The sequence below is a fragment of the Mus musculus genome, chromosome 6 (assembly GCF_000001635.26).
Source record: "Mus musculus strain C57BL/6J chromosome 6, GRCm38.p6 C57BL/6J".
Taxonomy (NCBI): Eukaryota; Metazoa; Chordata; class Mammalia; order Rodentia; family Muridae; genus Mus; species Mus musculus.
This window is the reverse complement of record NC_000072.6, coordinates 134,477,736-134,502,454: the sequence shown is the minus strand read 5'-3', so window position 1 is coordinate 134,502,454 and position 24,719 is coordinate 134,477,736. Positions and strand designations below refer to the sequence as shown.

At 39.8% G+C, this 24,719-nt stretch overlaps 1 protein-coding gene across 2 annotated transcripts in view; it reads left to right on the top strand.

Annotated features, from left to right (window-relative positions):
* Lrp6 (low density lipoprotein receptor-related protein 6) overlaps positions 1-24,719 on the top strand; it is a 120,438-nt gene that overhangs the window by 64,459 nt on the left and 31,260 nt on the right. For both annotated transcript variants that reach the window (NM_008514.4, XM_006505657.4), the window contains 5 exons: positions 15,784-16,000; positions 16,522-16,811; positions 18,015-18,241; positions 21,895-22,079; positions 22,620-22,946. In NM_008514.4, the coding sequence (NP_032540.2) occupies positions 15,784-16,000; positions 16,522-16,811; positions 18,015-18,241; positions 21,895-22,079; positions 22,620-22,946 (1,246 nt within the window). The remainder of the gene's footprint in view (positions 1-15,783; positions 16,001-16,521; positions 16,812-18,014; positions 18,242-21,894; positions 22,080-22,619; positions 22,947-24,719) is intronic.

Here is a 24,719-nt window from a genome sequence, read left to right as displayed (position 1 = left end):
ACAGCTGCTTGGAGCAGCAGAAAGAAGTTTCCAGTTTTCTGGAAAGGGAAATGTCAAAAACCTTTATTTCTCTTTTATATGACCTTATAGTTATTGGAAACCATTGTTGTTTTGACAACATTCACATCTTCTTGGTCAGCCCCAAACATGGTTTGCATCTAGTACCTGCTTACTAATAGCAAAACCAAGTCACGGATACTTTAAAATATTCTTTGCTGTGATATAACGTTAACAACGCACTGTTAGCTTGGTTTTGTTTGTGTTGTGTTGTTTTTAGTCTTTGAGAATGGGTGTCTAACGTTGCCCAGACTGTCCTCATTGTCACCTTCCTGCCTTGCTCTCCAAGTGTTGGGAGATTACAAGACTGCATCACCCTATCCAGTTAGGCTGGGTTTTCTTGATGATGCTTTCTCATTGTACATGCATTTAAGTAATTGGGAAACAATTAAGTTTTGATTACTCTTTTAGCAAAATAGTATCTAATAACTACAATTTCTTCAGTTTGTTTTTATAGTGCTTTTTGTTTGCCCCCTCGCCTTTTCTGATAGTGTAGCTACACTTGGTATTTACTGCTGTTCTTGTCTTGGACCTGTGTAAATTTGTTTGTAATCTCTTAAGTTCCTTTACTTTAATAATACAGTAACTGTAAGTTATGTAGTCCAGATCTCATTATACCTGGCACTGCCCGCCCCCCAAGGAAGAGAGACAGATTATTAAAGCCTTTCAGTACCAAGCATTTTTGAATAAGGAGGTCTTATTGTCTGTGCTGTGTTGAAACCTTGGCAGTTGGTGAATGTTCTGTTTCATATTCTGAACCTGCAATTGCTGGGCTGCGTTTTCCTCTGCGGATAGCTTCCTCTGCTTTATCAATATCCTAGTAATACTGGGAGATTTCTTTCCAAAGTATTCAGATTTCTTTTTAAAGGAATTTCTTTGTCTTATATTTTTAGCCTATTTAATGTGCAAGTCTGTCAGAAGGCCATAGCCCTGTCTATGCTGCTTTTCTTTGGTGCTGGTTTCTAAGATTAAGAAGTTAGAACAATGTAATAATCCTTTGTTAAGATAAAGCTATTGATTTTATGTCAAATGTCAACGAGTATTTCTTTTGAATCTTCTCCAGTTTATAACATCCATTGTCTAGTTTTCCTTAAAATTGATCATGCTTTCAGTTTGAGAAATCTTCAAGATAGTGTATTTAATTTTCTGAATCTTTGTATTTCTTTACCATGCTGTGTACATGTTTATAGATTTATATTTTCCTCCATATCTTCCTGACATCTCATCACAGACGAAAGATTGATAAAACTCTGTCATTAATTTCTCAAGCATGATTTTGCCTTGTTCTTGTTACTATATGTCTTTCAGGGGTACATAGGGGCTCATAGTAAGCATGTGAGCCCCTATTGGACGTTTGTTGACATAATACAGTCGTAGAGACAGTTACTGTGCTATAGCCTACAGGAGCCAGAGCAGCCTGTGAGCACGTGTGCGCTGCTGTCTCATTAGGCTCTCAGTCTGGCACTCAAGTATGAACAAAGGGAGCCGATGATAGGTGCTGTCGGGCTTTCCTGACTGCCTCACCAGGCAAGATGATTCATTTTGATTAGGTCTCTGGATAGTTTCATCTATAAAATTTCAGAACAGTCTAATGCATGCTCGTACTTAACATTTTGGTAGCGTAGTTCTGAACTCACTTGTTCTTGAGCCATTTTTAAAAAAAATGCTGCTGTTTTGGTTTTACATCCTATATTTAATATAAAGCCACTTAATATGGGCAGTGAAACTTTTAGTTTCAGTCCTAGTCTTCTTAAAGTACTTTATTCCTCAGCTGTAGGCATAGCTCAGGCTATGTCCAATATTACTTGTTTAGTATATACAGGGCCCTGAGCCGGGGCCCCTCACCACCCCGGATTATTCCTTTGAGCTTTGAGCTCAGGGGAAAAGGTTTTACTATCTTCCCTTCTTGACAGGATGGAGTCTGTATCTTCAAGCTTATGTCAGTGTTAAGTAGGGAAGAGTGGGAGTCTCAATTTTTTTTTTGAAACATTTTACAATACAGGACCCTTACTTTCATTTTTTATTTTATATTTAAGCAAGTGACCTTAAATAATTTACATAATCTTTAGTGTTTATATTTTGGGCAATAAGACCACTTGAACTAAACAATGTTTAAGGTTCTTTTTAGCTGTAACAGTTTCTGATGATTATTCTCTTAACTAACTGTCTCTTAGGTTAAGAAAGGATAATTTACTTTCCTTGGAAGATTTACTAAAAGGAATTTGGATTGCAGATGGCATTTTTTTTTTTTTTTACTTGCTTCAGAGCTATTCACTATTAATGTAAAGAAACTTGTTGGGAGCTGTAGCTCTTTAGTAACTCAGTTTCTCTGACAGGCCCTTTTCTGCTAAGCTGTCTGTGACTTCTCATGGAGAGGGATGACTAGCTGTGAATTCATTCCAGGTAGCAGACCAGTGATAGGCTGAGGACATGCTTTCGTCAAGTGAGCTTGGTGAGCCTGTGAGCTTACTTTGGCTGAGGAGTTACCTATGGGAGATTTATGGGTAATTCATAGGCAGCACCATCAACGAAGAGTCTCCCTCTCAGTGATTACTAACTTCTTATATATTCTTGGGGAGGGTGGGGCCTCACCTTCCCCCACTTCCTTGAGTGCCGTATTAACTCTTGAGCCCTTCATTAATTGCCTGGTGAGCAGACCCTTCACCCCTGTGATGGTTTGTGTATGCTAGGCTCAGGGAGTGGCATTATTTAGAGGTGTGGCCTTTGGAGTATGTGTGGCCATGTTGGGTTAGGTGTGTTATGTGGGTGTGGGTTCTAAGACCCTACTCCTAGCTGCCTGGAAGTCAGTCTTCCACTAGTAGCCTTCAGATGAAGAACTCTCAGCTCTGTCCGCATCATGCCTGCCTAGATGCTGCCCTGCTCCCACCTTGATGATGAAGGAGGACTAAACCTCTGAACCTGTAAGTGAGCCCCAGTTAAATGTTGTTATAAGTGTTGCCTTGGTCATGGTGTCCATTCACAGCAGTAAAATCATAACTAACAAACCTCTACCCGCTTTCTGTGAGAGAATGTTAATGAGGATTGCCTGTGGGTGATCACAGCTGCTCTGATTGCAATAGCCATGTCTTCATGTCCAGGGGTCAGGGTCAGAGCTCCAAAATACAATCTGGTCGGTTACTGGCACAAGTGATAGGTTTAGTAAATGTTTATTTAAAGCTATTGGTTGATGTTTGCCAAGTACATTAATTCTCTTAAACTAATAGAGTCTAAAGTACTATTTTAGGACCAGAAGGTTTTGGAATTTTTTTTTTAGATGTGGGAACCTACTGTAGATTTAAAAACTCATTGATATTTCTATTGTCTTTAGAAGGGTTGGAAAGGGTAGGTGGGTAAGTAATGGCAAAAGATCACTACTTGGGAACTTCTTGATAAGGAGTTTGCCAGAGACGGAGTAGTTAACAGATATAGGAGTTTTGACTTCTTACATCATCAGGTATCAGCAGCTATTTAAAGATTCCATCTCTGTTCATTTTGAAAGTTCTCTCTGATGAGAATAGATTCTTCAGCTTGCCCTCCTCCCTAACTATTCAACTTTAAGTGTGATCTGTAATATAAAAATTTAGACCTACAAAGAATGTAATAATGCAGGCTTACAGGGCTGAGGATGTAGCTCAGGGCTAAAGTACTTGCTTAGCATGTGTGAGGCCCTGGCAGCAGTCCCCAGAGCATGTCACCACCACAAGAAAATAATGCAACCCTGTAATTATTTGTTTAAACTAATTTTTGGATGAACTCTGATAACTTGACTTTGATCTTTAATACCACTTCTGTATTCTAGCTACAGTGTTATTAGAGAAAAATCCTATGCTATCTCAGTTACTTTTCTATTGCACTGATAAAACACTGTAGCCAATGCAACTTACAGAAGGGTTTATTGGGCCTTAGAGCTGTAGAAGTGTGAGTCTATCACTGTCTTGGGCAGGCAGCTGGCGGACATGGCACTGGAACAGCTGAGCGAGTGCCCACATCTCAGTCCACAAACAGGAAGCAAAAAGGTAAGTTTGAACTGGCAAAAGTATTTTGAAACCTGAGAGTCTACCCCCAGTGACATACTTCCTTTAGCAAGGCCATAGTTCCTAGTCCCCACAGCTTCCAACTGGGGATTCAACTATTCAAGTGCCCAAGGCTTTTGGGGGCATCTCATTCAAACCAGCATGGATGCCTTACAGACTTGAGTAGCTCACAGGTACTGAGTAGATAGATAGCTTCCTGGGCTTTTAGAGTTTTACTGTGTTTGAACAAGAGAAAGCTGTTTTCATAACATTAGCCATTCTTTGTTTCCCAAAGAACATCCTTACACCAGAGTCTTTGTTCCTTCTGTTCTAGTCTTCTCTTTCTGAAAGTTCAGGAATATTGGTGGTCCCCACCCCCACCCCAAGGAAAAGAATAGAACACGAGTCTCTCCCTCGCAGCGCAGTGTTCTCTGTTCTGTCTTCTGCTGCTTCAGGTTTAAACTGTCCATTCTGAATACATTCAAAAACTATCGCTTTCACTGGGTTCATGTTAGATGGCCATGAAGCATTACCTACACTCGGAGGTTAGCTCTAGTGCCAGTTTTGTAATTTCTTCTATAATGGATTCTCTTGGGAGGAGTCATGTGACTCTCTCCTACAACTTTAGCCAGCTGTTCACTTGCACAGACTCATGGATGCTGGTATTTATTCTTAAGAGTATTTCACTGTTTTATAAGTTGTTTCTAGTTGACTTTTGTTCCCTTTTTACATACCTCATTTTTTTTAAGTTGTAAAAACACAGTGGGCTGGAGAGATGGCTCAGTGGTTAAGAGCGCTAACTGCTCTTTCAGAGGTCCTGAATTCAATTCCCTGCAACCACATGGTGGCTCACAACCATTTGTAACAGACTCTGATGCCCTCTTCTGGGGTGTTTGAAGAAAGTGACAGTGTACTCATATAAAACAAATAAATAAATAAATCTTAAAAAACAAACAAACACACAGACAACAAACATTATGTTAACATTTTCAATGCAAGTACAGTAGATTTCTGGGCCGGTTTTCGTCATCCACAACCATAGCCACTGGACAGCACCCCTGCCCATTTCCCTTTTCCAGCATGCAGCAGCCAGCATTCTGCTGCCCTTTACTAAAACAGTAGAGCATCAGGCACGTTTTCTTACTATCTGATCACTTCCATTTTTATTTATTATTTAAGGCTGCGTTGCATATATGTGAGCCGAGTTGATTTAGCCCCATCTATCTGTTGATGTACATCATGTTTGCTTCTACCTCCTGGTTTGAACAGTCTGCCACAATGGAGTATAAATGTCTGTCTGAAGTCTAGTGTACTGGCTGGTTTTGTGTGTCAACTTGACACAGCTGGAGTTATCACAGAGAAAGGAGCTTCAGTTGAGGAAATGCCTCCATGAGATCCAACTCTAAGGCATTTTCTCAATTAGTGATCAAGGGGGAAAGGCCCCTTGTGGGTGGGACCATCTTTGGGCTGGTAGTCTTGGTTCTGTGAGAGAGCAGGCTGAGCAAGCCAGGGGAAGCAAGCCAGTAAAGACCATCCCTCCATGGCCTCTGCATCAGCTCCTGCTTCCTGACCTGCTTGAGTTCCAGTCCTGACTTCCTTGGTGATGAACAGCAGTATGGAAGTGTAAGCCGAATAAATCCTTTCCTCCCCAACTTGCTTCTTGGTCATGATGTTTGTGCAGGAATAGAAACCCTGTCTAAGACATCTAGCCTTCATTTCTTTTGGGTATGTAGTTAGAAGTGGGATGTCTGGGTCACACCATTTTAAGCTTTCAAGGAGCCCCTATCATTTACCTCTCCTAGCCTTATCTCACAGTTCCCTCGCCTCCATCCTGGAATCTGTTATTTTTCTAAGGAGCTTGAGTTCTTTTTAGAGTGTATTTAAAATCTGGATCTGAGTTGTGCTTACTTGTCTTGGGGCAGTCAATCTGCTTTTTAATATTAAAGGATTACAATCGATGCATTTTTATACTCTGCAAATGGAATTTATTTTAGCTGTGTTTAAAAAGAATGAGAGGTAAGTTAGCACAGTGTTTCTTTCTTGATTTATTTGTGACTTCAAGACAGTGGAACTCTCAGAAGCATTTGATAAATCATTGAATATAATTGATTTAATAGTGTTTATCGTAATGGTGCCTTTATCTGGAAATCAGTTCGTTCTCACTCTTGCTCTCGCTCGCTCGCTCGCTCGCTCTCTCTCTCTCGTTTTTTAGTTTTTCAAGACAGGGTTTCTCTGTGTAGCCCTGGAATTCACTCTGTAGACCAGGCTGGCCTTGAATACAGAGATACATATGGAAAACAGTTCTTAATTATATACTTTCCCTGAATAATTCAGGTTTAAAAAGATTCTATCGAAATAGTAATTTAAGAACCAAGGCTCTATCTGAAAAAGAAGCCTAGTAACTGGAAATGTCTAATTCTAAGCCTGATTATTTTCAGTAATTATATAAAATTACATAGTATAATTAACACATTGCAATTTTCTTTTTAGTGCTAAAAGCATGTATGTATGCTCAGAGGAAGGGGTCTTGGCCTAGGCTGGAGAGCTTTGAGGGTGGCACTGTAAACAGGTCCATGATAGATAGCCCTTAATTTCGCCTTTTGTGTCAGAGCATTTCTTGTTGTTTTGCTATATTTTCTGGGCTGGTCTTGAACTCTTGAACTCTAGTAATCCTCCTGTCTCAGCCTTCTAAGTGCAGTGTTCCCTTTCCCACCCCCTCTTTCAGCTTGTTTACTTTTGACTATGACAGTCTGCTGCAGTTAGATTTTTGTATCAAAGATAAAATACACGTCTCTAAATTCTTCATACACAGCTTTGAATGACCAGCTTTCTTTGGATGGTGACTGCGGTATTTAAAACAGAACGATGCATTTCCAGCAGTGTTTCCCAACTTCCCTTATGTTGTGACCCCAACCATAAAATTACTTCATTGCTACTTCATAGCTGCAATTTTGCTACTGTTATAAATCATAATGTAAATATCTAATATGCAGGATATTTTATATGCCGCTTCCAAGGGGTCGTGACTCCCAGGCTGAGAATTGCTGATTTAGAGTATAATTTACATGTACACTATGGAACTCAATAGCTTCACCACTCTAGCTGTTTTTCTGTCATGTGTTCCATCAACATGTCTAGTCATGTGAAGTTCCATAGAAGCAGTTTGGGTAGTTGGCTGGCAGCAGGCCAAGATTTCATGGCTAAGTCTGTCTTGACGTTTAATTAGCTGATGAAGCTGCTGAAAAACTGGATGTGATGTCTATGGGAATTTTGCCATTACTTAGTCTTTGTGCACATTGTGTTCTACGTGTTAGCTGAAATCTATTGCCTGTTACAGCCTATATCTCAGTGTGGTTAACAGAATTTGGGAATGCCTCAGAATGTGAACACCGTACCACAATGTGGTGGTAGGTGCTGAGCCACTGCAGACTCTAGTTCAGATCTAGAGTTAGATTTTAGAAATGACAGAAGTCTAATTTCAGTTTAGCTAATTAAGCTAGTCTGAGGTAATGAAGTGAAACACTCTCAGGAGTTGCCAGATATAATTAATGCTGGCTTAGTTTTTAAAGTATAAAGGTTATCTTTTGGAATCGCCTGAACTTTTTTCATTTGTTCTGGATTTAGATACAAATGAGCTTTTACCATGATTTGCTTTATTTTGAATATAAAGGGCTTAAAATTGTGTGTATAAACCTAGTAATCTCTCTAAAACTGCTGGCAGTGAGAACTGGGTAGCAATTTTCCTGGAGATGGAGCAGCTTCTTCATCTTCCATGCTGCCTCTCCTGAGGGCAGCATGGCTGACCGGAGAGCACGCTTCCTAGTAGCAATGTCACCTCTGCAGAAGGAAACTGGTTCCAGGAGTCATTGCACCTTACACAGATGGAAGCAGCATTCTATAGATTTTAATTTTTACGTTCAGACTTCACTTAAGCTGTTGATCCTTTCATTTCTTCAGAGGCTCCTTTTAATTGCTCTCTGCATCCTATTAAAGAACAAAAGCGATAAGAGCATTTATTCCTCACAAGCAATTATCATTATTGTTGTTATTTAGGTGCCTTTGGACCTGTTCCTTATCTCTCTCCCTCCATTTTTCTCATGGAGAACTTCAGGCATAGAGAAAGCAGAATAAAGGGAATGGTGAACACCCAGCTCTCTGTGCTGGCTCAGCTAGAACGCTGCACAGCTCAAGGGGAGAGTTCCCTTACTGCTGCTTTGAGATGGAAGAAGCAGAGTAGTTAGGCCTTTTAGTTACTCTCAAATACAGAAGGTACTGTTCTGAAATGTGAGCTTGTAAAGGAAATGTAAGAAGGAAGATTTTAAAGTGTAGTTTTTGTCGTACCTTCCACCCAAGACTGAAGATAACAGGCACAGGATGGGTAGGAATATAAGTTTAAATGCAGAAGAATAAATTCATTGTATGCTGTATACTGACCTCATTGAAACTTGAATCCACATAGACCAGCATGCAGCCACTAGCCAGATGGGTGGGTGTCTGAGTTGACCTGTATAAAATCCAGAGTAAAAGTCCTAGAATAAAAACAAATTCTTAAAACCTAATTAATAAACTTAATATTTATTAACATTTATTTGTTGAGAAAAGATTTGGGTATCTTAGATTAAGTATATAATGTTGTCTGTGCTCCATTTTACTTTTTACAAAGTGGTTACCAGAGAATTTGGAAAAGATGGGCATGGTGGCATACATTTAAAATCCTAGCCCTTTGAAGTAGGAAGGGTTGATGTGTGTGGCCAGGGCTAAGTGGGGTACACAGTGAGAGCTTGTCTCAGAATACCAGATTAAAAACTAGAGAAGCTGAAATTGCCACTCACTTGGCTCATGTTTGTGAATTGTATTCTGTTTTCCTTGGAGAACATTGTTTTAGACCCAATTCTGTTGTCAAAATTATAACAGATGAGAACAGGAAGACTAAGGAATTAAGAGGGAAAATGTGAATACAATTATGTTAAAATATTTAGCACATCTTAATTACATCAACTAAGTTGAAGTAAACATGACTTGTTATGTCTTGTGCGGATTCTTTCTGCCCTAGTCAAAGCATCTTTGTTAGAATCTCTCAGAAGACACGGAGTTCACCCTTCACCCTGTGACTTTAACATACACTGATTCTTTTCTTCTAGAAATACCTTATTTCCATGTCAGAGTTTTACTTCTTCAAGATGAATTTCAGCTGCTGTTTGCTGAGGGGTTTCCCTGTTCTCTGGTCCACAGGTTATATGCTGTGGTCTGACTGCACATGCAGCTCACCTCTTGGACTTAGCCTTGCTCTCATTTACCTTAGCAGTAGTGATTTGGTGAATTCCCTTCATTTATTAATCTCTGATTTAGGGAGAAATGGTGTGGAGGTTTGAATGTGCTTGGCCCATAGGGAGTGGTACTGTTAGAAGCCATGGTTGTGTTGGAGGAACGGTGTCGGTGTAGGGATGGCCTTTGAAGCTCTGCCCAGTGTGGAAAAATCAGTTTTTCTCCTGGCTGCAGTCAGTTCAAGATGCAGACTTTTCAGCTCCTCCTGCGCCATGCCTCCCTGGAAGCTGCCATGCTCCCACCTTGTTGATAATGGACTAAACCTCTGACTCTATAAGCCAGCTCCAATTAATGTGGTCCTTTAGTGTGGATTGTAGATAGTCAGCACTGAACAACCAATGAAATACAGATTAAATAAGAAATAATTAAATTGAGCTAAAGTCAAATCTTTTGATGCAAGGTACCAAAGTTTACAGTTACACAAAATCATGTTATGGATTTAATGTGGTCCAGAAAACTTATATGTAGCAACTCATGTTTCACTGTTACTAGATTTGGAAGGATGCTATTGTAGGCCATTTAAGAGACTTCATGAGGATGGTGTTCTGTAGACTTAGATTTTTTTTTTAAAATTAAAAAATTTTATTTTATTTTTAATTTATTTTTTACAATTCACACTATAGGTAAGAGGGGAAAGAAAAAGCTGTCTTCTCAAGGAAAAGTGGTTGACACATTTACAGACTGACATGTATATTATACACTGAAAAGACAATTAGAGCGTGATAAAGAGGGACATAAATGGAACAAGTGCACAGAACTTGTTGTGAATGCAAACAGTGACAAGGTACTGTGCAATATTCTCTGTGAAGTGGAGGTTGGTGAAGAGCAGCTGTGGCATATGTTCATTTTAAGTCTAGACCACAGTATAACAAGCCCAAATAATTATATCAATGCAATATTAAGCATGTATTCATTTTAATGATTTTTCATCCTAATAATGGAACTGTGATTTTATAGCTAAGAACAAAATTGTTAATTAACTATAACAAATGTCTACTGTTAATAACATAATAAAATGAAGATTACAGTGAGTATTCAAAAAAAAATGGTCCTTTATAAGAATTACCTTGGTCACGGTGTCTCTTCATAGCAGTGGAAACCCTAAGGCAGAAGTGTGAAAAAGTCACAGTGGACCCCGTCCGATGGGCAAAGGGCTCCTTTTGTTCACTAACTTAGTTATCTATGTGTAAGCAACAAAACCAGATAGGACTGAAGTTAGGAAACAGGATGAGGCTGTCAGCACATCATAGGCCTGTATTAATTTTATCCTTTATCACTGTGGTTATTTCATTTCATTATTTCCACATATCTTTCATACTTAGGTACTTATTATTATTTTATAGCATTACATTTCAATAATTAAATTTATCCATTTATGCTTGGGTATTAAAACATTTCAGTAAAATAATTTTTATGAGTAGGAAAACTAAGCACCCACTGGACGTTTGTTGCTGTGACAGATTTAACATTGTTCTGATTAGCCTTTGAATAACAGGGTTAGTAGTGAGCCACTTGCTGTCCAGTGTGCGATAGAGCATCTGAACCCAGTTTAATTGTTTTGTCACTATTATTTGCTGATCACTTGAGATTAAAAAAAAAAAATCAGAGGACTTGAGGAAGGGTAGCTATTAAATAGAATATGCAGAATTATAAGAGCTAAAAAAGTCATTTTGAATTGTGGCTTCTGTTAATTTTATTTATGATTTTTAATTTTATTCTTAGCCTATTATCTAGATTCATACCTAGTCTTCCATTAAAAAACATATAATATTTTTATTTTATGAGTATGGGTATTTTGTCTACATGTAAGTATGTATTTCATATTATGCATGTGTGGTGCCTGCAAGGCCACAAGAATGCATCAGATCCCTGGACCTGGAGCTACAGAGGGTTGTGGACTGCCATATTGGTGCCAAGGACAGACCCTAGCAGTGCTCTTAACCACAGCCATCTTCCCAGCTCCTGATCATTCAAGTTTGTGTTAAAACTTTTAGTTTTATTTTGTGTGTTTGGGGACTTGCTGGTGTATGTGGGTACATGTGGAGGCCAGGAGTCCTTCTCAGATGTTGTTCACCATGTTTTTTGAGAGAGGCACCCTTAGGAGCTCACTGAGTAGGCTAGGCTAGCTGGCCAGAAATCCCTAGGCATCTTCCCAGTGTTGGGATTGTGAGCGTGTGCCACCATCTTGAGCCTCCTGTGTGGTTTCTGGGGAGCAGAGTCGGGTCCTCCTGCTTATACAACAAGGGAGCCATCTCCTCAGCCCTCGGTCATCTTGTTGCTCATTCATCTAAATGAACAGGCAAAATGATGCAGGGTGATAGAGCTCACTGAATGACATTGGTGGATCTTTTAATATTTTTGAAGTAGAGATGTAAACTTTATTTTACAGTATTCAGTATTAGTCATCTCATTTGTACTTTCAGACATTCATTTTAATAAGACGGATAACTTTGAATGTAATCAGCAAATTAGTGTAATTTATTAAATATAATATAATGTGAGATAATTGATTTAAGATAGCAATAAAACTAGTCAAACCAGAATTCTTTTAGTATACCATAATCTTATAAGAAACTTTGATAGTCTCAGGTTGCCATCAGAGATGTCTTCCTAAGTCACTTTCTACATCAGGATAGCAGCAGAAATCTGGTTGACTCAGTAGGATCTTTGAAATCTATTAATCTTGAAAAATATGCAGCTGGTCTTCCTTCTCCTTCTCCCTCCCCCCCTTCCCTCCTCTTTCTCCCTCCTTCTCAGGCACCAGTAAAATAAACAGAAATTGAAAAGCAACCTCACAATAAAAAAATAAAATGAGATTTTACTAAGTTTGGTGGAGTTTCAGTGGGTTTTATGAAAAATGAACATTAAAAACGATGTAGAAAGAGCATGGGAACTGAGGGAAGCAAGAAGGGAGTTGGAGGCCATTTCTTCTAGTTTCTTCATCTGAGTTACAGTTTGGAATCTATTGACAGCAAGTTAAAGGACTTAGTGATGAGAGGAAGAGGCAGTTGTCACAGATCATATGCAAATAATAATATGGCAACAAAATCAGAACTACAGATCAGCAGTGGCTCTGCGGAACCATTCCATTTGTATACACTTTTCCCAGGACACCGCGTTAAAGTCCAAGGGAAGCTGCCGGGAGGTGTTGGGAGGACATTCTTGAAATTTCTGATAGAGCAGAGGGCTTGGATTCCGCTCCAGTGTGGGCGGACCGAGTCAGATGATCTCCTTGACTTAAGATAGGGATATAATGGGGCTGGATAGGCAGCTAGCGAGTACATTTGATCCTCTTCTAAAGGATCCAGTTTCATTCTCAGCATCCACACCAGCAAGCTCACAATCAGTGTAGCGCCACCTCCAGGAGATCTGAGACCTTTGTCCCCCAGAGTACTTGTGTTAATGTGCACATACCTGCATGCAGATGCAAACACCTACACATAATTAAAAGTAATAAAAATAAATCTTAAGATGAGGACGTAGTACAAGTTTTAAGTAAATACTTTTTCAATTTGGATATCTATTAAAGGAAAAATTCTTTACCCCAAATTTTGAGAAATAAGAGAACAGGGCCAAAAGTTGTTCTCTATCTCTGGCTTTAGAAAGGGAAAATGGTTCCATTCTCCTGACCCATTGTGTCTTGCCCTGTAGGTGTAAAATGTGAGGAAGAACAGCATTTGTGGTCCGGGTCAGCACTGTAGGAATGCGAGTGAGAGCACTGTACAGATGAGCTCTCTGGCTGTTGTTAGGGGCCTGCTCTGAGAGCTCTGCACAGGTACCTCTATCGATCCTCATGATCCCATGAGAGGATTATGGTCACTGATATTCTGAAAGTGCATGTAAGCTGGGAACGATGCCAGACTCCTGCCATCTCACTGCCAGGGCCTTAAAGCAGGAGAATCTTGAGTTTGTGGCCAGTGTGGGCTGTATTGTGAGATCCTGTCTCAGAAAAGGACACTAAAATAAATGAAATGGAAAGTGCCAACACAAGCACTTTGTATTACAGACCGTGCTTCTAAGAGCCTGGGTAAACTGTAAGAGCTGGAGAGAGGAGAGCGAGGTTTATAGACATGATGATAGCAGCCATAGGGATTTTTATTTTTTCCTTTACTCCCAGTTGTTATATTCTTCCTACTGTGACTTCTTTATGCCTTTACACCCTCCAGTTCTTAAAGTAGGCACAGTTATCCATCCATCCATCATCTCATCCATCCATCCATCCATCTATCCATCCATCCATCATCTCATCCATCCATCCATTCATCCATCCATCCATCCATCCATCATCTCATCTCATCCATCCATCCATCCATCAATCATCTCATCCATACATCATCCATCCATCCATCCATCCATCATCTCATCTCATCCATCCATCCATCCATCCATCCATCCATCCATCCATCCATCCATCCATCCATCATCTCATCTCATCCATCCATCCATCAATCATCTCATCCATACATCATCCATCCATCTCATCCATTTTTATGACAGCACACATTTTGTAGTAGGAGAAACCAAGAGTTCTAAAGTAAACACTTTAAGCATTAAGGTTAAAAGAGTATACCTTGTTTTTACAAGCCAAGCATCCAAACAGGATAGTTTCTCTTGTTTTGCCCTATTTGTGATAGAAGTCATTTCATCATGTCCCCAGTTTAAAATCGACTTATCATTTACTGAAGTATTTGGTGTTTGAATAGTAACTGTAGAAGGAGTTAAACTCCTGCTAGAGCACACATTCAAGTTAGACACAAGGAAATAGCTGGCTCCCCTTCACTGCTTACCTCTCTACTGATATACACTATTTTACATTTTATCTAAAATAGGAAGGAGGCTCAGCAGTTAAAAGCACTTGTTGCTCTTGTAGAGAATCAGAGTTTGGTTTGCTCATATCAGGCAGCTTACAGTTAACAATAACTCCAGTTCTAGAGGATTCTCCATCCTCTTCTGGTCTCCATGGGTACCTGCATGCATGTGTTCATACATACATACATGCTCATATGCACAGACATGCATATCTAAAAATAAAAATATTACTTACACATAAATTTTATCTTAAGAATGACCTATTGAAAGAAAATGTGAATATTCAAAAAGGTGATGGTTTTTTTTTTAAATTAGATGTTAACTTCAATAAGTGTTTCATGAAGGACATGGAGTAGTGTTTAGTTTTTGATCTTTAGAAAACATTGTTTACTATTACATATAGTTGTCTAATAATCTCATATATGATAGAGAAAAATGAATATAGTCTTTCATTAGCTATATATCCAATATTATTGACACTTGTGAGTGATAGTGCAGGGGCACGGAACAGTTCTGTATGGTCAGTTTCTGAGTGCCAGCTTTCTTTGATGGAAGTTCAGCAAGTATATGTGAGCTTTTACAGGTGGGGGAAAGCTAACACGTGCCCGTCTGGACAGTCACAGTGCTGACTTACTAGGGATACCCTGCCTCCTTACCTTTCCTGTCTCAGGACTCCTGGGCTGGCCTCCAAGTCCTTATGTAGTCTCAAGTTTTGATCTTCCTGTCTTCACTCCCAAGTGTTAATCTTACAGGCATATGTAGCACTGTGCCTCTTTTTGTTTTTTGCACTTTTTTTTGTTGAGGTGCTGAGGATTGAACGTGGGGTTTCCTGTATGCTGCACAGAGAATCCACAGATAAGTGAGCTATGTTCTCAGCCCCTTACCTGGAATATTTCTTACTGGATTAAAAAGTTAATATTTGCATGTAAGATTCTATCTGATGCCTCTTAAGGTTTGTAGAGGTAGATGTTGTTACATGTTCACATGTTTAGTACCAGAATAAGTTCCCTGAAGACTGATCTGCCTAGCACATAGGCCATTTAAAACTGTAGCAACACTCTTATGGAATTAAGCATTAGGAAGTCGCCTCCATCTTTCAAAACAAGGTTAGTATAGGTTGGTACAATGCAAGGCTGGATTCACTCACACTGCTCTTGTGTAACTGGGAGGAATGGGTATAGCCTTGATTTTGACGTGTATATGCACAGAAGGATTGCAGCTCTAGATACAGGGTTACATACTTTATAATCTGAGAAGCACATGCAAACGGAAGGTAATGATAACATGTTTAATTTTGAGTCATTCAATAAAAGAGTTTCATATTAAATCTAAGCTTACCAGAAAAATTTTAAAGGAAGGATAATAAGAAATTACAGAAAAGGAGGTCACATACGAACATAAGGTGAATGTTTAGGATAATTGTCACTAAATAATTTTGTATTTTATGACACATTGTCTTAGCAGCACTTTTGAGACTTGGATTTTGATGCAATAGATGGTGGGAGTTTCCATTTTACACTCATTCAAGGGATGAGTACTGACCTAGACCTCCTCCTTCTCTTCCATCTCAAACCTGAAGGTTATGAATACCGATGGCACCGGGAGGCGAGTGCTGGTGGAAGACAAGATCCCTCACATATTTGGGTTTACCTTGCTGGGTGACTATGTTTACTGGACTGACTGGCAGAGGCGGAGCATCGAGAGAGTACACAAACGGAGCGCAGAGAGGGAGGTCATCATAGATCAGCTGCCAGACCTCATGGGACTGAAGGCCACAAGTGTTCACAGAATCATTGGTGAGTCATCCCAGAGGCTCTGAGAAGTGGATCTGGACCTAAAAAAGATAAGAGAAGTGGCAGAGAGTAAAGGTGAATCGTTGATGTTTGAATCAATTTAAAATCTTTACTATACCTGCCTCTGACACCGCAGTGTGTGTGATCTGTTAGGTTAGATCCATAGGCAGCCACTTCATCACAGGAGCTCAATGTCTCGTGTGTGTGTGTGTGTGTAGATAGATAGATAGATAGATAGATAGATAGATAGATAGATAGATAGATAGATAGATAGATAGATAGATAGATAGATAAATAGATATAAAATGCCCTTAGTTTACTGCTTACTGTAGGTATAAAACATTTGTTCATACTTTTTCTCATGGATAATCCCAGTACTGCTTGCTTGTAAAAGTAGAGTTGGAACTAGGTCAGGACCGACAGAAGAACCATGAAACAAATATGTCCTGCTTTAAAAGTGAGTATGTGTTGATAATGCCAATGTTTGTGTTTTTCTGTACCTGTTGTAACCTATTTTCTTTTAGGTTCTAACCCCTGTGCTGAGGACAATGGAGGATGTAGCCATCTTTGCCTGTACAGGCCTCAGGGGCTTCGATGCGCCTGTCCCATTGGCTTTGAGCTCATCAGTGACATGAAGACATGCATTGTCCCCGAGGCTTTCCTTCTGTTCTCGAGGAGAGCGGATATCAGACGCATATCTTTGGAAACAAACAACAACAATGTGGCCATTCCTCTCACTGGTGTCAAAGAAGCCTCTGCTTTGGATTTTGATGTCACAGACAACAGGATTTACTGGACTGATATATCACTGAAGGTTAGCAAAGAAGCTTGAAGTGCAGGGCCAAAGGAGAGCTTGAATCACAGAGGCTTAGACAGCTGGCTGGTGGGAAGTCACACTGAGTGTGGATTATAGCATCCTGGTTTCCCCTAGCTTTACTACTGAGAAGCTTACTGAGAAAGTGAGAGGTAGCACCTAACTAAAGGCTGGGGGATAGTCTTTCCTCTAGATTGTGGCTTTATGTCAGATAACTGTTGTGCACTTATAACTTGCAAAGAACATGAAATGTTGTAGCCAGACATTTGCCTTCTAGTGGTATTTAAGCAAATTTGCTAATTGAGTGGGGAAACGTAAATAAACCTTGGGTTTAACTGGGCGATCTGCCATCTTGCAGGACTCTTGTATTAAATGAGAGTATCTGCAGAAACATACCACTTATACACCACTTGGCCTAGAACTTGTAAGGTGGGATCATCTATTACTAACTTTTAAATTTTATGGGGTTCAAAACTGTAATGATGATATAAAAAAATTGGTTTTGTTTATATTATGAATTTGGAGGGGCTAAGGCCTGAGTTGGCACAGTGGCCTCGGGTGCTTTCAGATGTCTTCAGAAAGCTGACTACAAGTAAGCATTCTGGTCCCCTTGTCACTTGATTACCTAGAAATGTCCAAAGAAAACTCATTTTTTGGGAGATGGCTCCAGGGTCAGAATGTGGTGATGACCTGATTTCAAATCCCTGAGACTCATGTGAAAGGCTGTGCGCGTCTGGACTCCAGTGTTGAGGAGTAGAGAGAGGAGGCCCCAAGAGCTCGCTGACTTGCCAGGATAGCTCCAACAGTGAGAGTATGGTTCAGTGAGAGACCCTTCTTAAAGGAATATAGTGAAGAACAACAATAGAGGAAGACACCCAGGGTTCCTCTCTGGCCTGTGCCTGTGCATACCCAGCGTACATAACACACCAGACAAGCAAAAATACACAGGTGCACATATGCACACACATACACAAACACATGCACACACGCACACACACATGCGCCAACCAGGCATCTCATTTCATTGCCTTAATAGGAAGAAATTTTGATTCTTCACTTTAGAAGTTTTCCCCTGAAGTGGCTTAATTATAGCTGCATTTATTTGTCACTTCTATGTCTTTGTACCACCAATAAAATCCAGACTTCTGAATAACTTTTTTAACCTTAAGCTGTGTGTCTTAGTTGCAAATTTTATTTTTGCAGACTATTAGCAGAGCCTTTATGAATGGCAGTGCACTGGAACATGTGGTAGAGTTTGGCTTAGATTATCCAGAAGGCATGGCAGTGGACTGGCTTGGGAAGAACTTATACTGGGCAGACACAGGAACAAATCGCATTGAGGTATCGAAGTTGGACGGACAGCACCGACAGGTTTTGGTATGGAAAGACCTTGACAGTCCTCGAGCTCTGGCACTGGATCCTGCTGAAGGGTAAATACTTTTATGTGTGCATTCTTTACAGCTTCATCACACAGTGCTTATGATTACATCATTGATGTCTTAATGTTTATTACTAATGTGACAACTACATTATAGGAAAGATTTAATTTAGAACCATTTATCGCTGGGCATAGAGCCTCAGACTTGTGGGACCAGCACCTGGCATGCTGAGGCAGAAGCATTGCTGGGAGTTCAAGACCAGCCTTATTACATCATGAGTTCCAGCCAGCTGCAGATTAACAACCCACCACAATGACAAATGAACAAATAAAAGGGAAAAAACCCAAGCTGTTCATATTTTGCTGCTTAATAATAATTCATTACTAAAATTATTCCATCATAACATTCACTAAAGAAAGTGAGATAGGATTCATAATAAAATATTCATTGATCAGCATTAATATTCTGAGGGAACAGTGCTTTATCATTATTGGACATTGCTTGCTCTCTCTCAGATCCCTTCAGGATATAGAGCCCCAACCTCTACTAGAAACCCACTGAAACAGTGTTCCACACTGAGAAACAACTAGTGTGGGTCCTTCACTCCTAAGGTCTGGTTTTGTGTTCCACGATTCTAGTTACCAGTGGTCTAGAAATAACTAGATAAAGCATTCAAGAAATGAGAAGATTGTAAGTTTTAAATTGCTTTTATTATGCTATGTATTTTTCCTACTTTTTTTTATTAGTTGCTAATCTTTTGGGGCCACATTTATACATTAAACTTTATCATAGTGAAGTATAGAAAAAACACAGAATAAACAGTATAGGGTTTGTTACTATTGTAGTTTCAGATACACAGTATTGAGGGCAGTGTATTAGAATGTACCCCCTGCAGGTAAGGGGTAGAATACTGTGTATTTTAAAAGGTGCCATTCACTTTTTTAAATCTGTGTGTGTGTGTGTTGTTGGTAATCAAACCCAAGACCTTGCCCCAAAAGTTGCATTTTAGGATACCCACTAATTTAAAGTGGGCAATTAGTATAGTCTTTATTGTAAACTTAGGGAAACGTTGGTGTTATACAATAGACTAACTAACCTGTTTATTACAGCACGCTTTCTTTTTTTTTTTTATCTTTTTTTAATCTTTTTTAAAAAATATTTTATTAGGTATTTTCCTCATTTACATTTCCAGTGCTATCCCAAAAGTCCCCCATACCCTCCCCACCACTTCCCTACCCACCCACTCCCACTTTTTGGCCCTGGCATTCCCCTGTACTGGGGCATATAAAGTTTGCAAGTCCAATGGGCCTCTCTTTCCAGTGATGGCTGACTAGGCCATCTTTTGATACATATGCAGCTAGAGTCAAGAGCTCAGGGGTACTGGTTATTTCATAATGTTGTTCCACCTATAGGGTTGTAGATCCCTTTAGCTCCTTGGGTACTTTCTCTAGTTCCTCCATTGGGGGCCCTGTGATCCATCCAATAGCTGACTGTGAGCATTCACTTTTGTGTTTGCTAGGCCCCGGCATAGTCTCACAAGAGACAGCTATATCTGGGTCCTTTCAGCAAAATCTTGCTAGTGTGTGCAATGGTGTCAGCGTTTGGAAGCTGATTATGGGATGGATCTCTGGATATGGCAGTCTCTAGGTGGTCCATCCTTTCGTCACAGCTCCAAACTTTGACTCTGTAACTCCTTCCATGGGTGTTTTGTTCCCAATTCTAAGAAGGGGCAAAGTGTCCACACTTTGGTCTTCGTTCTTCTTGAGTTTCATGCGTTTAGCAAATTGTATCTTATATCTTGGGTATTATAAGTTTCTGGGCTAATATCCACTTATCAGTGAGTACATATTTTGTGAGTTCCTTTGTGATTGGGTTACCACACTCAGGATGATGCCCTCAAGGTCCATCCATTTGCCTAGGAATTTCATAAATTCATTCTTTTTAATAGCTGAGTAGTACTCCATTGTGTAGATGTACCACATTTTCTGTATCCATTCCTCTGTTGAGGGGCATCTGGGTTCTTTCCAGCTTCTGGCTATTATAAATAAGGTACAGCACACTTTCTTTAGGTTGGGTGGTCCTTATTACAAGAGGTAAGCATGTTTCATGTAGCAACTGAGACATCTGAAAATTAAGAAAATAGTTCCTTCCTTCCTTCCTTCCTTCCTTCCTTCCTTCCTTCCTTCCTTCCTTCCTTCCTTTCTTGTTCATTACAAGTTTATGTAAAAGTTAGAGGAGGACATGTAAAATATAATACTCTGTTAAATAAAGTTAAAAGCAAAAATAAAACATCCTTTCATATTCATAGGTACATGAGACGAAAGCCAACAGCAAGTCATAAAATGGTTGTGTGATGCTATCTCAAGTTAGTTGTAGATTTACAAGATTTTCAGAGGGGAAACTAGGAAAGGGGATAATATTTGAATTATAAATAAAGAAAATATCTAATAAAAAAAAAAGAAAGAAAAAATAGTTTCTAATGGAATCCTCACATCAAGCTCACTGTTAGTTCTTTGCTCATCTATGGGAGGCCATGGGAAGGCCAGTTTCTTAGTGTACCAGAAACTGAGGTGCGATTGTGGTGATCTTTGCTTAAGCGCGAGTCGCCAATCAGAGAAACTCAGTACTTAAAACTGAGGACTCTATTGTAGGTTGCCCCTGGCAAGGGTGAAATTTCTATCATAGTTGTTTCTCTTTGGATCGCTGAAGTGTGTGCATGGCCCTCAACTGACACAAACAAATGCAAGCAACTCTAATTTTCATAGCAGATAGATTGCTACCAAGTGAACTGTCAGTTGGCAGACTGTTGAGTGAATGTCTGTCCTTAAGTCATGAGAGCCAGCGTTCGGACGGATTTCCCCAGACTCAGTGCTAACACTAGCAGCTGACTAGCTTAGCTGGCAAAGTATTTGGTTAAGAGTAAGGTTCTAGTTCTAGCTATGCCATGTAACTGGCTTGGAAACATGACATAAGAGATTTCATACTTCTTTACTGTTTGGCCTTCCATATAGAAAAAGCCCTAGGGAGCGTTAAGATTAAACCCTCTGAAAAGTAAGGTGTAAGTAGAAGATATTTTAAATGTCATAAGGATATTAGTACTTGTATTTCTTGCTCAGCCAACATACTAGGATGGTCTACATTGTGCTTATTTGTGTAGTATGTTCTCTTGAGCTGTATAACTAAATATATTTTCTGGCTTTGCCTTTGATGTGAGCCTTTCAAAAGCCACTGTTTATTTTGACATTAGTGTACCCTTGCAGCTAGTTTTTAAAGAAAGTTGATTTATATAAGTTGGAAGGTAAACCAGTATTTAAAAATCTGAAGTTGCTTACACTCAGAAATTCAGAAAGATATTTTAGTAAAGTGTACAGGATTCTTAGACCAGATTGTTAATCCTTTTCTTGATACTAGTTTTACAAGTGTTAGTGCTGCGGTAAAGAAATCATGGTTTGCCTCTGGCTCCCGTCTGGGTAGAACGGTTGGATTGGATGACTGAAGAGAGCCCTATGGCCACACCTTTGCAGGAGTGCAGGGCACAGTTAGCTGGAGATGACCAGGTGCTTGGAGAATGGAGCCATGGCTTTTTATCCATTTACTTGACTTTCTTTTTTTTTTTTCAAGTTCGTTCAGTTACTATACATGACTGTGACTCCTTTTTTCAGAAAATCAAGCTGACTGTTAAATTTCCACTGTTTTGAATCCAGGTTTATGTATTGGACTGAGTGGGGAGGCAAGCCTAAGATTGACAGGGCTGCTATGGATGGAAGTGAACGCACTACATTAGTTCCAAATGTAGGCCGAGCAAATGGTCTCACCATCGACTATGCTAAAAGGCGGCTTTACTGGACAGACCTGGACACTAACCTAATAGAATCCTCAGATATGCTCGGTAAGCCTCACTGTTTCTTGCTTAGGTGTTTATGGAAACTCACTGGCTGCCCTCGTTTGGATGCTCTGGCTGACACTTTGTATCAGCGGCTATTCTAGAATTGCATCTTTGTATCTTTGTTGTTGTTGTTAGTAGACCCCTGTTACTTGGATTTATTTATATATTATGCAAAGTTTTATTACTATTGGGTCTGTACTGATACTTGTGAAGGGATTCTGCTATGCACATGCATTCCCCGTCCTTTTGTGGAAGGGAGAATGAAGTACTGAACTCTGAGTCTCATGCACAGGAGAGAAAATCAAAGTCACAATAAACCATCGGAGTTTGAAGAGACTTAGCGACTTAGAGATGACTTTTAGGCAGGAGTCAGACTACGCATGGACTACTTTTAGAGGTCTCACCTGGTTTTAGGATTGTTTTTAAATGAAGTATTCTGTTTTAAATTTAATGTTTCATATGTTACTTTTTTTTTTACCCCAAAAGATAATTGTTCCTCACATACTGATGTCTCTCCCTTGTCTACTGACTTTCCCAAAATAGGACTCAACCGTGAAGTTATAGCAGATGACTTGCCTCATCCTTTTGGCTTAACTCAGTACCAAGATTACATCTACTGGACAGACTGGAGCCGACGCAGCATTGAACGTGCCAACAAAACCAGTGGCCAAAACCGCACCATCATCCAGGGCCATTTGGACTATGTGATGGACATCCTGGTCTTCCACTCTTCCCGGCAGGCAGGGTGGAATGAGTGTGCCTCCAGCAACGGGCACTGCTCCCACCTCTGCTTGGCTGTGCCCGTCGGAGGTTTTGTGTGTGGATGCCCTGCCCACTACTCCCTGAATGCTGACAACAGGACCTGCAGTGGTAAGTTACAGTGTACCCGGGGGCAGCTAGAATTAGAAGTCAAAGCAACATGTTGAGAATGTTTCAGATTTTTTTTAAAGAGTAAACATTGTATAATCCAAAGGTTGAAACTGGGGAGATGTAGCAAATTTTACCCTCCAGTTCATAATAGCAATTTAGTTTCATACAAAGTTGCCTTCTACTTTTGATCTTAAGTATTTAGTAAAACATGTGTAGTGTGTGTCCATACATGACACTTACTTATCATAAGGGAAGAGCAATGCGTGCAGCAGAACAGAGAGGATGCTAATATATTTCTCTGAAATACATAAAACAGGACAAATAGCATTTCCATTATGTTTGAAGCCATACAGAAAATGCACATGAAGAAGTTAAACCCAGGGTGAAGCAGCGGTTGACAGATGGGGACACTGCCCATGTGTGCAGTCACTGATTCTTCTCACCTCGTCAGGGTCCAGAGTTTGACATGAGAGAGAAGGCTGTCCCTATGCCTTAGTCAACGCTCTGCTGTGAAGAGGCACTATGGCCAAGCCAACTCTTAGAAAGGATAACATTTGGTTGCAGCTGACTTACAGTTCAGGGGCTTAGCTGTTCTCGTCATGAAAGGAAGCATGGCACCGTGCAGACAGACAGGTGCTGAAAGTAGCTGAGAGCTCTGTGTCCAGATCCACAGGCAACAGGAAGGGAGTGACACCGGGCCTGCCCACTCCACAGTGTCACACTGCCTCTAACAAGGCCACATCTCCCAGTGACCAAGCATTCAAATCTGTGAGCCTGTGGGGGCCATTCTTATTCAAACCACCACACTCTACAATATCCTTTTAAAAGCTGACCAAAATTTCACATTAAAAGTGAACACACAGGGAGGCTGGAGAGATGGCTCAGTGGTTAAGAGCACTGACCGCTCTTCTAGAGATCCTGAGTTCAATTCCCAGCAACCACATGGCAGCTCACAACTGTATGTAATGGGACCTGATGCTTTTTATTTATTTATTTTATTTTTATTATTTTGGGGGGGGGGGTTATGTCTGAAGACAGCAACAGTGTACTCATGTACATAAAATAAGTAATTCTTTTAAAAAATGAACACACAGTGCTAACAAAAAAGCATGTTACAACATTGTTTGCTATGGAAAACCTGGTATATGGCTTAACTATATATAGAGACCCATGTCTTGAGGATTAGATAAGAAAATTAGTAAGTGGTCAAGAGATATATAAGACATCAGGCCAGGAAGAGTCTTGGGACACAGGAGACTGTCAGTTGGGAAGAAAGTAACAGCTTAGTGTAAGATTTTAGATATAATTAATTAGTGAAATTACACTGTCATTATCTGAAAAAAAAGTGTGTCATATAGCAAAGGATTTAATCTTTTCTGAAATAGACTTCAATTATGAACAAAGAATACAGATTATAATTCAGCAGTTATGCTTTAGAGAATCCCACACATTGTATTTTTTTTGCAAATAACTTTTTAAAAAATGTTATACTGTTAGGATTATCTTTTTAAATTTATTTTTATTTTATATGGATTGGTATTTTGCTTGCATATTTATCTGTGTTAGAGTATCAGATCTCCTGGAACTGGAGTTATAGACACTTATGAGTTGTCTTGTGAGTACTGGGAATTGAACCTGCGTGCTCTTAACTAGCAGACAGTGAGTGTTTTTAACCGCTGAGCTATCTCTCCAGTCCCCCCTCAACAATTTTTTACCCTTAATTTTTCTCATTTTAAAAATGTGAATAGGACTGGTGAGATGGCTCAGAGTGTA